We start from the raw sequence: 15109 nt of genomic DNA on the forward strand, positions 1-15109 counted from the left end.
ATATATATATATATATATATATATATATATATATATATATATATATATATATATATATATATATATATATATATATATATATATATATATATATATATATATATATATATATATATATATATATATATATATATATATATATATATATATATATATATATATATATATATATATATATATATATATATATATATATATATATATATATATATATATATATATATATATATATATATATATATATATATATATATATATATGATGACACTATATTCCGGGATATCATCCGTTCGCTCGTTGAACTCCGACTGGAATCCTGCATCCGACTGGAATCCTGCAAATCTTGCATCCGACTGGAATCCTGCAGACGTTTCGCCAAAATCTCACTTGGCATCTTCAATGCTCGCGCTCCGAAAACACTTCGAACACTGGGAGGTTATCGGCGGTGCGTGCGGTATTTATACTCTGCGCCGGAGATGGTAACGGTGCTGCTTGTGCGTGGGGGGAGGTGGCTCCGCCCCCTGAATTGTCGCGTTGTTAATTTCGCCCGATCGTAGTTGCGATGTCCCCGTTGGCTGCTGCGCATCGCTCTGCTGTTTGATTATCGTTCTCCACGTGTTGGATAAATGCAGAGCGTCGTCTCTCGTATTGAGGTGTCCGGACTTTTCTATTTCGATGGCCTCTCGTATAATCCTAGTCCTAAAATCAGGAATGTTAGCTATTTGTTTGCAAGTGCCGAAATCAATTTTATGGCCTGTCTGATGTTGGTGCTGAAACAAAGCAGATGTTGTTTGTTTGTTTCTTATGGCTAAACGATGTTCCTCGAGCCTGGCTGAAATCCTTCTGTTGGTCTGTCCCACATACGTCAGGCTGCACGATCCGCATGCTACACTGTATACTCCTTGGTTTTCCAGAGTAATTTTTTGTTTTGGGTTTCTTAGTATTGCTCCGATGGTATGGTCAGGTTTGTATGCCGTTGATATGTCGTGTTTCCGTAATATTCGGCCGATTTTGTCAGTAACCCCCTTGATGTATGGCAGGACAGCGATCGATCTTCGTTGGGTCTCGTCCTGCACTCTCTGCTGCGGCTGTTGTTGTTTACTGATTGCCTTGTTGATGGTGCGCCTTTGGTACCCGTTTTGTTGAAGACAGGTACTAATTTTCTTCAGTTCTTTATCTCTGTTCCTCTCGTTTGTGAGCCTGAAGGACCGAGCAATTAATGTATTTGCCACTGCCTGTATCTGTGATGGGTGGTGATGAGATTTAGCGTTCAGGTATCTATTAGTGTGTGTTGGTTTTCTATAGACAGTGTGTTCCAAGTGTCCATCTTCGGTCCTTGTGATGTGCACATCTAAAAAGGGCAGACTGTTATCCTCTTCAAGTTCTATTGTAAATTGAATCCTTGGGTGAATGGAATTCAGATGATCTAGGAATTTCAAAAGCTCCTCCTTGCCAAAAGGCCATACAACAAATACGTCATCAACGTATCTTGTCCATAGTTTTGGCTTCAGATTTGCCTTCTCTATTGCTTTCTTTTCGAAGTAAATCATGAAGAGGTTGGCAATCACAGGTGAGAGAGATGATCCCATTGCTGCTCCATCTATTTGTCGGTAAATTTTCCCGTTGTGCATAAAGTAAGCGTTTTTCAGGCAATGTCTTGACAGATCCATTATGTATGGCGGAAGATCTTCGTTTTCTTCTATAAGCAAGAGTGCCTCTTCTACTGGAATACTCGGGTAGAGGGATTTGACATCGAAACTTGCCATAATGTCGTCCTTGTCCATCCTGAGAGAACCTAAAATCTGAGTCAAGACATTGCCTGAAAAACGCTTACTTTATGCACAACGGGAAAATTTACCGACAAATAGATGGAGCAGCAATGGGATCATCTCTCTCACCTGTGATTGCCAACCTCTTCATGATTTACTTCGAAAAGAAAGCAATAGAGAAGGCAAATCTGAAGCCAAAACTATGGACAAGATACGTTGATGACGTATTTGTTGTATGGCCTTTTGGCAAGGAGGAGCTTTTGAAATTCCTAGATCATCTGAATTCCATTCACCCAAGGATTCAATTTACAATAGAACTTGAAGAGGATAACAGTCTGCCCTTTTTAGATGTGCACATCACAAGGACCGAAGATGGACACTTGGAACACACTGTCTATAGAAAACCAACACACACTAATAGATACCTGAACGCTAAATCTCATCACCACCCATCACAGATACAGGCAGTGGCAAATACATTAATTGCTCGGTCCTTCAGGCTCACAAACGAGAGGAACAGAGATAAAGAACTGAAGAAAATTAGTACCTGTCTTCAACAAAACGGGTACCAAAGGCGCACCATCAACAAGGCAATCAGTAAACAACAACAGCCGCAGCAGAGAGTGCAGGACGAGACCCAACGAAGATCGATCGCTGTCCTGCCATACATCAAGGGGGTTACTGACAAAATCGGCCGAATATTACGGAAACACGACATATCAACGGCATACAAACCTGACCATACCATCGGAGCAATACTAAGAAACCCAAAACAAAAAATTACTCTGGAAAACCAAGGAGTATACAGTGTAGCATGCGGATCGTGCAGCCTGACGTATGTGGGACAGACCAACAGAAGGATTTCAGCCAGGCTCGAGGAACATCGTTTAGCCATAAGAAACAAACAAACAACATCTGCTTTGTTTCAGCACCAACATCAGACAGGCCATAAAATTGATTTCGGCACTTGCAAACAAATAGCTAACATTCCTGATTTTAGGACTAGGATTATACGAGAGGCCATCGAAATAGAAAAGTCCGGACACCTCAATACGAGAGACGACGCTCTGCATTTATCCAACACGTGGAGAACGATAATCAAACAGCAGAGCGATGCGCAGCAGCCAACGGGGACATCGCAACTACGATCGGGCGAAATTAACAACGCGACAATTCAGGGGGCGGAGCCACCTCCCCCCACGCACAAGCAGCACCGTTACCATCTCCGGCGCAGAGTATAAATACCGCACGCACCGCCGATAACCTCCCAGTGTTCGAAGTGTTTTCGGAGCGCGAGCATTGAAGATGCCAAGTGAGATTTTGGCGAAACGTCTGCAGGATTCCAGTCGGATGCAAGATTTGCAGGATTCCAGTCGGATGCAGGATTCCAGTCGGAGTTCAACGAGCGAACGGATGATATCCCGGAATATAGTGTCATCACATTTTTCCATCCGTGAATCAATACGTGAATATATATATATATATATATATATATATATATATATATATATATATACATATATATATATATATATATATATATATATATATACATATATATATATATATATATATATATATATATATATATATATATATATATATATATATATATATATATATATATATATATATATATATATATATATATATATATATATATATATATATATATATATATATATATACATATATATATATATATATATATATATATATATATATATATATATATATATATATATATATATATATATATATATATATATATATATATATATATATATATATATATATATATATATATATATATATATATATATATATATATATATATATATATATATATATATATATATATATATATATATATATATATATATATATATATATATATATATATATATATATATATATATATATATATATATATATATATATATATATATATATATATATATATATATATATATATATATATATCGTATATCCTTGGAGACTAATCAAGATCTCTCCTTCCCAAGTTGTGCATATTATATTTTTTCCACTCAAGTTGGCCTGCATCCAACAGGCAGACGTATAGGGTGGGCCGTTTATCATGACACTACCTTATCTCAGAAATTATTAGCAAATAATTGCAGTATTGAGGTTTTAATGTTGTCTATGCAGGGTGTTTAATTCCTCGTGGGTCAATATCAACTTTCTAATTTTAAATGAAACACCTAGTATATTACTTCACTTTTAAATTTTATACAAAATTCTAGACATATTTTGTGTATAACTCAAACCGTTTTTGATATTGACATTTTTGCAAGACGTAAAACACCTGCCAATTTCTTCATTCGGAAGCATTTACTGTTTCAGTTGAGTAAGTTTTGTTGTAGACAAAGGAATCGAATAATGGATTTCATAAGAAATTTCCATGCATATTAAGGGTATGCGAAAAATAAGATTAAAAATGAAATTAAAAAACCTGCCAAAATTTTTTTTAATGGATTTAGCGTTAAATAAGGCAATTTTATATAAGGTTGTATATGCCCAATATTTTTACTTTTTGAAATATTTCCTTTTAAACATTTGTCTATCACAAATAATATGCTGTTGCCATATAAGTTCAGTTAGTGTAAGGTGGCTATGACGGGGTTTGAACAAAACAAGTGCTAAAGTGTTGCCACTATGATTTATTATTTCATAGTTGACTATAATCTTGCCGATGCGCTTATGAAGGTCCAAAGATTATGTATGCATTGTTATACAGAAAAAGACCAAGGATACGCGATACCGTTAGTGAATATTTCATTAACAAAACGATCAATAAAAAATTAATAGCTTGCAAAGGGTTATAATTATTGTAACAGTTGTTCAATTTGTCCTCCACTTTGAGCAATACAAGTAGGATAAAGGGTTTCAGTCCCATTACTCTCATCCGACATTTAATTTCCTCGGCAGTTGACGGTTTGTGTTTGTAATCTAAATCTTTAAGTGTACCCCATAGAAAAAAAATCTAGGGGAGTTATGTTGGGGTTCCTTCGATCTGTATAGTGTGCATTTTAATAGGTGTTAATTTCTTCACTTCTGTGATAACGAGCGCCATCTTGCTGCCAAATTAAATTTCGTCGTTCCCTTTCTTGCACTTCATTTTCAACAAGGGGATATTTAAAAGCTCTAAGTATGGTAGTGAATTTAAATTGTGATAAAAAATACTGGACCTATTATTCTGAACCTCCAAGTGGCGCACCATACTTTGACAGAATTTTAGTTGAGGTGATAAATATGGACTTATCTGATCAAATCATATTAGCAAATATATTTTCTGAAGAGTGTCTCTCCATAAGATTCTTGCAAAAATCTAACTTGATGTTGTATTCCCGGTGCTCTAATTTCTGTACTGGACAGAATTTATAGGACCTCCAATTGTTTATTTGAAGGAGCGATCGAAGCGTTGTTCCTTTGACATCTAGATCTAAAGACGCAAAATGCATCAAAATATTAAGTTGCTCTTCATTATAGTAAATATGACATCTTTTTTTTTCTTTCTTCAAGTTTCGACATATTCTAAAGTGTTGGTAAAGTGTGGTAAATATGATACGCAAGCAAGCGAATAAATTAAATTTATAAACCATAAGTAAATAAATTAATAATGTGTCAAAAAATATTTGAATTTGATAGTAACCAACAACAAAACGATAGACAAATGTTTGAAAGGAAATATTTCAAAAAGTAAAAATATTACGCATGTACAACGTTATATAAAAATGTCTGAATTTTTATTTTATTTTGCCAAATATGCCAAAACTATAAAAATACGTATTTTCCATTCATGAAAAGCTTTTTGGCGGCTGTTTTAATTTCATTTTTAATCTTATTTTTCGCGTATCCTGTATTAATATGTATGAAAATTTCTTATGAAATCCGTTATTGGAGTCCTGTGTCCATAACAACTCACCAAAACATACTCAAGTGAAACAATAAATGCACATAGCACGAAAAAATGAGAAAGTCAAGAGTATTTTTCTTATACGGAAAGGGAATTTGAAACAATATTCAAATACCTTGGATAAATCAAGTCACTCTCAAAAGTCTATTTAAATAAGTGTTAATATACAGGGCATTCTCTTTGAAAAACAAAAGTTGGTAGTGGCCACGGCGAAACGAGTCACCCTGTATATATGAAAACGTAATAAATGAAAAGTCCAAATTTACTCAAGCAACTTATGAATTAAACTTATTTTTCAATCTCATGGTTTTACGCCGTGCTTACTTGAATAATTAAGCTAACCTGCTGTAGCATTCATAATCCACAGCTAAAATGCGACACAAAGAGAAATGTCATAGTAATCTTGGATTTTCAGCTACAAGGTGATTTTGGCACTGTTGCATTTTTAGATATCAGTTGTACTTTTCGTTAGTTAGATAGACTAGTTTTCACTTTGTCTTGAGTCAGTAGTAGGAAATCCATAAATATTCGGACCAATTTTGGGCGTACCATGTAAAAAAATAACCTCAATCTGCCAAAATTCCTACATTTGAAATTTTAAAATTTACGGCGAAAACCATGTACCAAAAGAACGGGTGAGAGAAAAAAAATTATATTTGACTTCCCGCCCTAAACTCTGCTTGCGGTTGCGAAATTATTAATTAAATCATGTTTGTTGGAATAAAATACACCGAAACGGAAAACCGCACGCTTATTGCCGATATATTCAAATCAAAGAAATTACCATAAAATAATTGTTTCGTCGCGTACGATATACGTAAGCAAAATATTTATCGTTTTAGAAAGAAACTTCTATGGCTCGCGCATATTTATCTTGCTCTTGCGAAAATAAGAGGCCGCTGCCCGTGTGTATGTGATTTAAATAACATATGCGTTGGAAATCGACATACCGGGGCCATTTCTCTTTTATTAACCTGATTTGAAAGAATAAAAGTGCCAAAACTACGTTCGTGACCTATCGTGATTATCAGCTTAATTTCCGTCCCGTTTCCTTCCATAATGGATAACGTTAGCCGAAAATAAAAAAATTATAAGAAAAGGCAAAATGTTTTCGAAATGGAAAAAAAAAGTTTGGATATCGACTTTATATATCAAAATTTGTGAGTTTTGGTTAGTTCCGTTAGATCAGTTTGCGTCTCTTTGATAAGTTAACGCAGAACGGAGTTACAAAAATTATATTGAAGTCTTGCGCCATCTTCCTTTCCTAATAGCTGAAATAACCCCGGTCTTCAAAAATACAACAACTAACAGTGAAATCTTGAACTATAAGCCAGAATCTACATTATAAAAAAAATGAAGAGCGGAAGTTCAGCATGTTTTTTTCCACTAAGTAATTTGGCACGCTTCACTCAATTTGATGCAACTTATTTAAAGTTTACAAGATTTTAAAGGTAGACTTTTGAAATTTTTAATTCATATTATTCATCTATTTTCAATTTTCAAAGCATCAAGAACTGGAAACAACTTTTTAAAAAATGAATTCTACAATCATATAAACTCTTTGCACTATTTCATCAACTCCATGTTTGTCAACAGTAGTTGGATGACGTATTTTCAACATGATTCACTAGACGATTCATAAATATCCAGGTAGATTCTTTTAATGTTAAAACAAAAGTTATCGAACATGAATTCAGTGTTAACTTAAACCATTAACCAAAAAAGAGTTAAAGGATTAAAAAAATTAAAAATTTTTACTTAAATTTTAGAAATGAACACGACACGGTACTGTTATTAGCTTATATATTCTAGGTTCTCCCTAAATGATACATTATATTTTATAATCGTGATCTAATTAATGCAAAAATTTCATTATCAGATTATGATGAGTGAGAACAAACAAGACATAAAAAATCACAGTTAAAACAGGATCACCCACATACGGACTTCTCAGAAATTTTCTATAGAGTTGACCATGATTTTTCTCCACCATCTTTTAGAAATGGGGTTTGACAAAAAAAACAGTTTTTTCTTTAAATCGTACTTGACAGACTGAGTTCAATACGTCATATTTTCCATTTTTATTAATAATTTTTATAATATATCGAGTAAATTATCACTATTTTTCGATTATGTGAAAATATTTAAAGTTGTCCGTAATCAAGATGACTGCTGTACAGTCCGACCCTGTGCTATGTAGAGCGCTCGCGGAGTTTTTCCCCGCGCAGGCGGCAACACGCAGAATACACACATTTCAACATTTTAAACGTGAATTTTCATTTTCATTGTTATACTGGAATACAGTAAATTTTTTTGTTGATGAAACAGTGAGTGATATTTCACCCAACACGACACAGTCGCTTTCTTCAGAGGGATCTTCAATTTGTTGACTTCTCTTGTACATTGGCAAATATTTTTCTATTAGTTTTTCGAATCGGGTTGGTTGTATTGCTTTTGATTATTATCTAGTCAATATAATAGTTCAATACCAAGCTTTCATTTGCTATCCATATCAATCAAACTTGTAACAGTGCGTTGATAATATTAGGGTTGATATTTTGGAATGCTAGTGAGTTTACAAGCGAACGGTTACTAAAAGTATTCTACTTCCGTTATATTAGATCTAAGCTGTGTTATTATTCAGTTAATATTTATGAGGACCTCTTATAGATTGCTCTGAATTGTTATCGGAGATCGGTTTTCATATTCCTTCGCGGACAGTCAGAAGGTTTCCAACCTACCAACTCCCTCCACAAAATATTTGGGCCATTTTTTAAATAAATAAATAATGAATAAAAGGGAGGTCTTTATTTTTCAGCAACAATAACATATCCAAAAAGGTAGACTGTTTCACATCATAAAAAAAAACTGATACATAAGCACACTAAAAGTTTTTATTTGGATTTGATATAAGAAACATAACTCTTGGCTGAGATAGAGCAACATTATTTAAAAGAAAATTTGTCGTATTATTAATATATATTTCTTATAACACAGGACATTGTTCTCATAGCAGACGTTTCTTGAAATTGGTATATGTCTAAATATCACTGTATTTGACAGTCGTGTTTTGAAACATTGTTTAAAAAATTCAACTCTATGCATTGGTGTGACTACCTTATTGACCTGTCTAAGTTATTTTACTATACAGATAGCGAGGAGCCTCATTAGTAATTATTTTGTGGAATAAATAAAATGCAAAAACATATTTCTTATTTGGCATATTTTAGCAAGCGTTGCGGTTATCATTATGATGTCTTCGTTGAATTCTAAGGATGTCATTAGGGTCAATGCAAGTTCCATAAACAGCATTGCCATAATTAAATTTTGACATATCGAACCTACAGAGATGAATTTAAGGTTGATAAAAGTCGTGGTTGTTTATGTGTCTTAAAACGCAAATTATTGTTATATGTTATGGCAAGGTTACGAGCTGAAGATAGTCGATGTATTAGATCTAGATTTATACTAATTGTAAATATGTTAAAGAATTGTTCAATTATTTTCCTTCCATTCCTATGTGTACCCACAATAAGCAAAGATGTCTTCTTTGAATTAATATTGCATGACTTCCTGTTTACTCTATAATTCTTTTAAGATAGCTATAAATTTTTCAATGGCGGATAAGGAATTTTTAGTCAAATAATTTTTCAAATTTAAGTGGGTAGATAATACATAAAAGCGGGATTCTTGAGGGACTCCAACCTTTACATTCTACGCTGTAGAGATCGACTCTCCGGACATTTTTAATTGTATTGACTTACTTAGTTTAATTTGCCGTTAAAACATAGGTTGTTTTGTTTTTCTTATATGTAAATAAAGTTCTTTACATAGTTGCTTTTATTTGGGTTGGTTGTTTATTGCAAAATACTCGGTATTTTGTATTTTCATTGGATATTACATCTAACACACCAGAACTTAATATTATTTTTATTATTAAAACATAATAGTTAGTTAAGACAAAGTCAATAAGCTATTAATGACATTTTGTCTTTATTTTCTTAAAACAGAATTACTTAGTACCGATCAATAATAATAAAAGCAGATACTGTGGAAGATTTGAAAAAAATCCTAGAAATTTAATAAGAACACGCGTCCTTGCCACGTCGCTGGATAACCATTTTAATTTTGGATTGGCTATTCCTTTCCGGATCTTGGAAAGTCAGCTAATCAAAAGTTTAATTCAAATATTATATACAAATGTCAGAAGTACAGGTAGTCCCTCAGAATTAAAAAAAATTAAATGTCTTGGGTCAGGATAAAATCTGAAGTTATTAAATAAATAAAACTATTATTTGAAAAAAAAAAAAGAAAAATCTCAGGTGTAGCCAGATATTTACATACTCGACAAGATAAACTCAACTTTTGCACTTGCACTGTGTGCAACGCGGGTTCTTTCAACAATTTTAATGGTATTAGCAATTCATACCACTCTGAAAATATAAACATAAAGAAATTATTAAATAATTATTAAAATAATTAAGCCTTATTCCTTATACATGAATGTCGCTTTGTTTTGGCTAAAACGCTTGTAATACTTTTTAATCTCTGTCGGAAAAATCAAGCCATTTGTGGTATATAGAAAATATCTAAAATTGCTCCTGTACACAAAAAAGGCTCGAGATCGCAAATTGCAAGCTCGGAATTATACTTTTTTTGTTCATCGTGTTAATAAGGTACTGGCAGATGCCTCAAAAAGTTATGGATTTTTTGTAAGTTGCACTAGATACTTTAACAATACAGAAGTAAAAAATAACTCATGCGACAGGTCAAAGTTAACGGGTGCATCTGTAGGTGGGTCTCCTGGCTATAATTGTCTCCATGAATAGACCGGAAAAGATTCAGCGTAAGTTTTTGAAATATGTGTGGTATAAATAGATTTGGTTATGTGATCGCTCTATTCTATTCTGATTCATTCTATCTATACCAATAACAAATATTCTAAAATGTTCACCTATCTTCTCAATGTTGGGAGTTTTTTGCAATGTATTAGTAAAGTAAAAACGTTATTGTCCCATTAAATATAATTATAAATTTCAGTCTTTTCCTCTTATTTTTTATAAGACTTGATGGTTATGTTAGGTTAGTTAGGTAACCATTATTACTCTTTGTTAAAATAAATAAATATGTCTTTTCCTTAGCTCAGCCGAGTTTTTTAAATTTATTGAAAGTATTATCGAAATTGTTTTTATAGCATAGTAGTAATAAAGAATAATCACAGTCTAAGGATTTATATTAATTTTATATCGTCTTTGTTTTTAGTTAACCAACTAATGTAGTAACTTTTGACTATTTCTATTCTGTTTCTTTCTCGACATCAAACATGGTCTGGGAAAATAAATTTGCCATGGGCAATAGAGCTATCATAAACTTTTTTTATACTATTCTGAGCGCATTTTTAATTCCTTAACGATTAACTTTTACAAACACCCCCTATATTTCACATGTCACTTAACTGGTGTATATCTACTCGTAACAAAATACGGGCATGTTTGTCTAAACTTAATTCATTTTCACTTTCACGCGCATTCCCGACGTAAGAGTGAATCTGCCGATAGCGTTTGCCCCCATATCCGGGCGATGCAGAGGTTTTCCGTAAAGGTAGGTCGTCATTTATAAAACTTTCGGTCGCATCTTCATCACTATTTTGTCGGTCAGAGTGGTACTCGGCAATAGGTGCTTCAGATTTCGTTCGGTTCGCACGCTCGTATCCCATCGCGCTTGATTTCTTTGAAACTCTGGCCGCGAAATCCGCTTAACTTTTCATTTTTTATCAAGTTACAGATTTCGATGTGGTCTCATAAACTGGACGAAACTCCCACACGATAAATTCGTTGCTTTTAAGGATTACAAACGTTTGGGGTGAGTATTAATATCGAATGAATACACGGGGTGTTAATTAAGTACTGGTGCAATCTTTAAAAAGGGGGATGTGGACTTTTTTTCTTCCATTCAACTGAGGTGGCTTTTAGTTGATGAAAATCCATTTAACAAAATAAATAAGAACTAAAAGTTCAGATTTTCACGAAACTATATATATTCACATAACAATTGTTTCGACAACACCGTATCTTTATCAAATGTAATATTTGCAAACTACCTGCTATTATATTTAACGAAAAATAATCTTAATTAATGTTGTTGTGGGAATTTAAGTTCAATAAAGGAAAGGTATTTAAATCTAATTGATCGTTAAGCAATACTGTCTCATTTTGTTAATCTCCATGGCTTCCAATAAATTCAATTTTATACTTTTTGTGGCTGTATGTAAAATATCAAAATTGTCGTCAAAAATGTGTTTTTCTGTGTTTAAGTGTGTAGCGTAATTGGAATCTAGACTATTGTTTCTAAACGCTCTTTTATGTTCGTTAATGCGTTTCTTGAAGGATCTACCTTTTTGTCCAATATAAATTTTAGGACAAGATCCGCATTTTAACCTGTAGACACCTGATTTTTCAGATTTTGTACACTTCGTTTTATTGTTTTTTAAAATACAATAAAGTCACATTATTATTATTATTATAAAAAAACCTATGACGTCCCAATGAACTAATTTATTTGGTTTTCGATTATATTTTTGTTCGAATAGATAAAATTTGAGATACTAGGTATGTTACTAAAAACTAAATTTGTTTTTTGCTAAAATTTAGAGGGCGCCACATCCGGTGTTGTGTTGAATTTAATTAACCATAACTATTTTGTAACGCACTGTTTGCCATTTTTGACTAAGCAGGCCTATTCTGGATTAAATTTTACAAATATATTTTTTTAATCTTCATACGTTTGTTCATCGCACCATTACATTGCTGAAAATCATAATAAAATATTTGAACCAGTAACCGTTTTCTAACAATCATATGTGTTGTTTTGTATTGCAGTCATTGAATAAGTTTCAAAATATATACAAAATGAAAAAAATGTTGAAAATGTATTAACATTTAGAAATGAAAGAAAAGTGAAGATGTGGGTGCCACCATAACTTACTTTATAAAACCGAGTTAATCTGTAGCTGTTTGAAAAAAAAATTCATTTTGGTCCCATCATACGCATACATTTTTGAAAAATTGAAATTTCAATTAAATGTAGATTACTGTATGACCTTATTCTATTTGGGATTTTTGATGAAAATTTGTCTTGGTCTTGGAGTTACCAAAAGCGTTCTAATAGTAGACTAGGGCTATAAGTTATTAAGAGCAATATGAGGTCTAACAAATCTTAACGCCGAATCTCGATAAAAATCTGAAGAATTCTCTCCTACCTATGACTTGTATTGTTACGAATTCTTCCTTTATATTTAAATCTTCATTGGAATGATTAATTAATTTTAGCCTCATTTTTTAGAGAACTATTTCCAGGGCGAAAAGTTAAATTTGATCATGATCAGGAACAATTTGTTTGCATGTCTATAGATGCGTTAGCATGTCTGTAATTGTTCAGATTAATTTTAGGCATACTAGTAATAATTCATCTGTACTTACACAAAGAATTCCTACAAGCCTCATACAATAATAAAATAGCACGAACAAAATAGTATGACGAGAATTCTGTGGTTAAGATGTTAAGGTTTAACCAAATTATATGGAATCTACTTTTTGGTTACGTGTGTATTCATACGTACATAATTCTAAGTGGCTGTTTCCAAAAAATAAATATAAATAAAATATATATAGTGCGATCGATTCGATTTTACTTTAACGTAACAGATATCGGGCTGGTTTTGATTTGCAAATTTTGAACCAATGACACAAAAATATGTTCTTAGAATTTTGAAATTAGCTTTTGGTATGCTTTGCTTTGTATTGTCATTGTTCAATGTATCCAGAAGTTATACAAATTGTTCATTCAAAGTCGTGAGAGTTTCTTTTACTACATGCATTATGTATGGACTAATTTAACATATGCAATGGATGTCCCGAGCTATCTGGGTTGTGGTCTTGCTCTGACGCGCAACCAAACTAACCACATTCTGTCCCGGGTTTCGAAATCAACTTTTGCTAAATAAGATGCATTTGCAAGGTCTAGTAAGGTGACTATCCTTTGCTACCCAATTGCTACCCAAATTAAGAGAATATTGCACTTGAAAATGATTTTCTACTATCGCATTCGCAGCATACAAACAATATTTTTAGTTTTTGTTTAAAAGTAGATAATGAGGTGACTGATATAGGTTGCAGAAGGAATTTTTGTAAGTTTTGATAGCCTAATAGCTAAAGCAGAGTTTAAATTGGTCTGGATTGTGTTTGGGTGGACAGTTAATTATGGTGAGAATTTATGAATTAAAATCCGATATACTAGTAAGTTTCTCAAGTAAAACAAATTGATCGTCCTTATTGTTTGATTGTTTTAATACAGTATATTAAGTTTGATTATCCCTTGAAATTATTGCTTCTTGAGGTTGATCTAAAAACATGATGTGTTAAAATTTATTGTTAATGTTAATTTTTTACCAATATTGATGTGAGAGTAGATTTTTTCTAATCACTTCGCACCGAGTTTATTTAGATTGTGTTATATTAAAAACTATAGTAAACATTATAAGGTTGTGTTTCAATTTTGAGACGTCGTAGGCGTAGGCTCCATAATAATGCATTATAATTATTTTTTCATTTCCGATCTAAATAAAAACGGAAACTTTGCGCAATCTAATAGCAGATTTGCAAAACCACAAGCGACTCCAAGGCATTAACGCATTATATCAATTATCCAAGCGATGACCCGTACAAATTGACGTTTAATTGTAATTATCCGCATTAGGTTTAATTAAAAACAAACTAGAGAGGTAGAAAGTTTCTTTCAATGATGGGAATATAACATTAACTGCGGGGACCGTCAACGTTTTAATTATACCGAGAGTTAACAGGTAAAAAGTCATCGGGTCTTAACACTACCTGCATGTACCGTTGCTTTTTATGTTTAATATTCGATACCTTGTATTTCGAAATAAAATTTTTATTTTTTAATGGTTTTATTTTTTTTTTTTAGAATTCCGACTTTGAGTGTGATAATGACGACACTCTATCTATAGTCAGCTTTCACTTTTTCAACTGGAGCAGGGAAATGAAAAGTGCGATCCAATATGGTTAAGCACAACGTGAGTATGTAAAAAAAAATAGTCAAATTCAGTCAAATCATGCGGGTCTGAATGTCACAAACATTTTACGTAGTGCTGTGTCTATTTGATATTGACCACTAACAAACCAGCATAAAACAGAACCCTTAATTCACCATATTTCAAACTATATTTAATTTTAATAATTATTTTCTTGATATCGATATGTTTGTTAATCCTATTAAAATTTTTAAATATCGGAAGAAAAAATATTGTGATTGTACTCACAAGTGGAGGCAGAACGCCCCCAACATAAAAAAGTGCATCTTTTGATAATTCAATAAAGGCTGAAAT

At 32.5% G+C, this 15109-nt stretch overlaps 1 protein-coding gene across 1 annotated transcript in view; it reads left to right on the plus strand.

Moving 5' to 3' along the window:
- Positions 1-10523: 10523 nt before the first annotated feature.
- Positions 10524-15109, plus strand: part of LOC132704727 (uncharacterized) — a 28759-nt gene continuing 24173 nt past the window's right edge. Inside the window, exons 1-3 of the mRNA XM_060674930.1 lie at positions 10524-10552; positions 11485-11568; positions 14689-14797. Of these exons, the coding sequence (XP_060530913.1) occupies positions 14783-14797 (15 nt within the window). The 5' untranslated portion in view covers positions 10524-10552; positions 11485-11568; positions 14689-14782. The remainder of the gene's footprint in view (positions 10553-11484; positions 11569-14688; positions 14798-15109) is intronic.

Source organism: Cylas formicarius, unplaced genomic scaffold, assembly GCF_029955315.1.
Source record: "Cylas formicarius isolate icCylForm1 unplaced genomic scaffold, icCylForm1.1 PGA_scaffold_7__23_contigs__length_41026272, whole genome shotgun sequence".
In the NCBI taxonomy this organism is placed as follows: domain Eukaryota; kingdom Metazoa; phylum Arthropoda; class Insecta; order Coleoptera; family Brentidae; genus Cylas; species Cylas formicarius.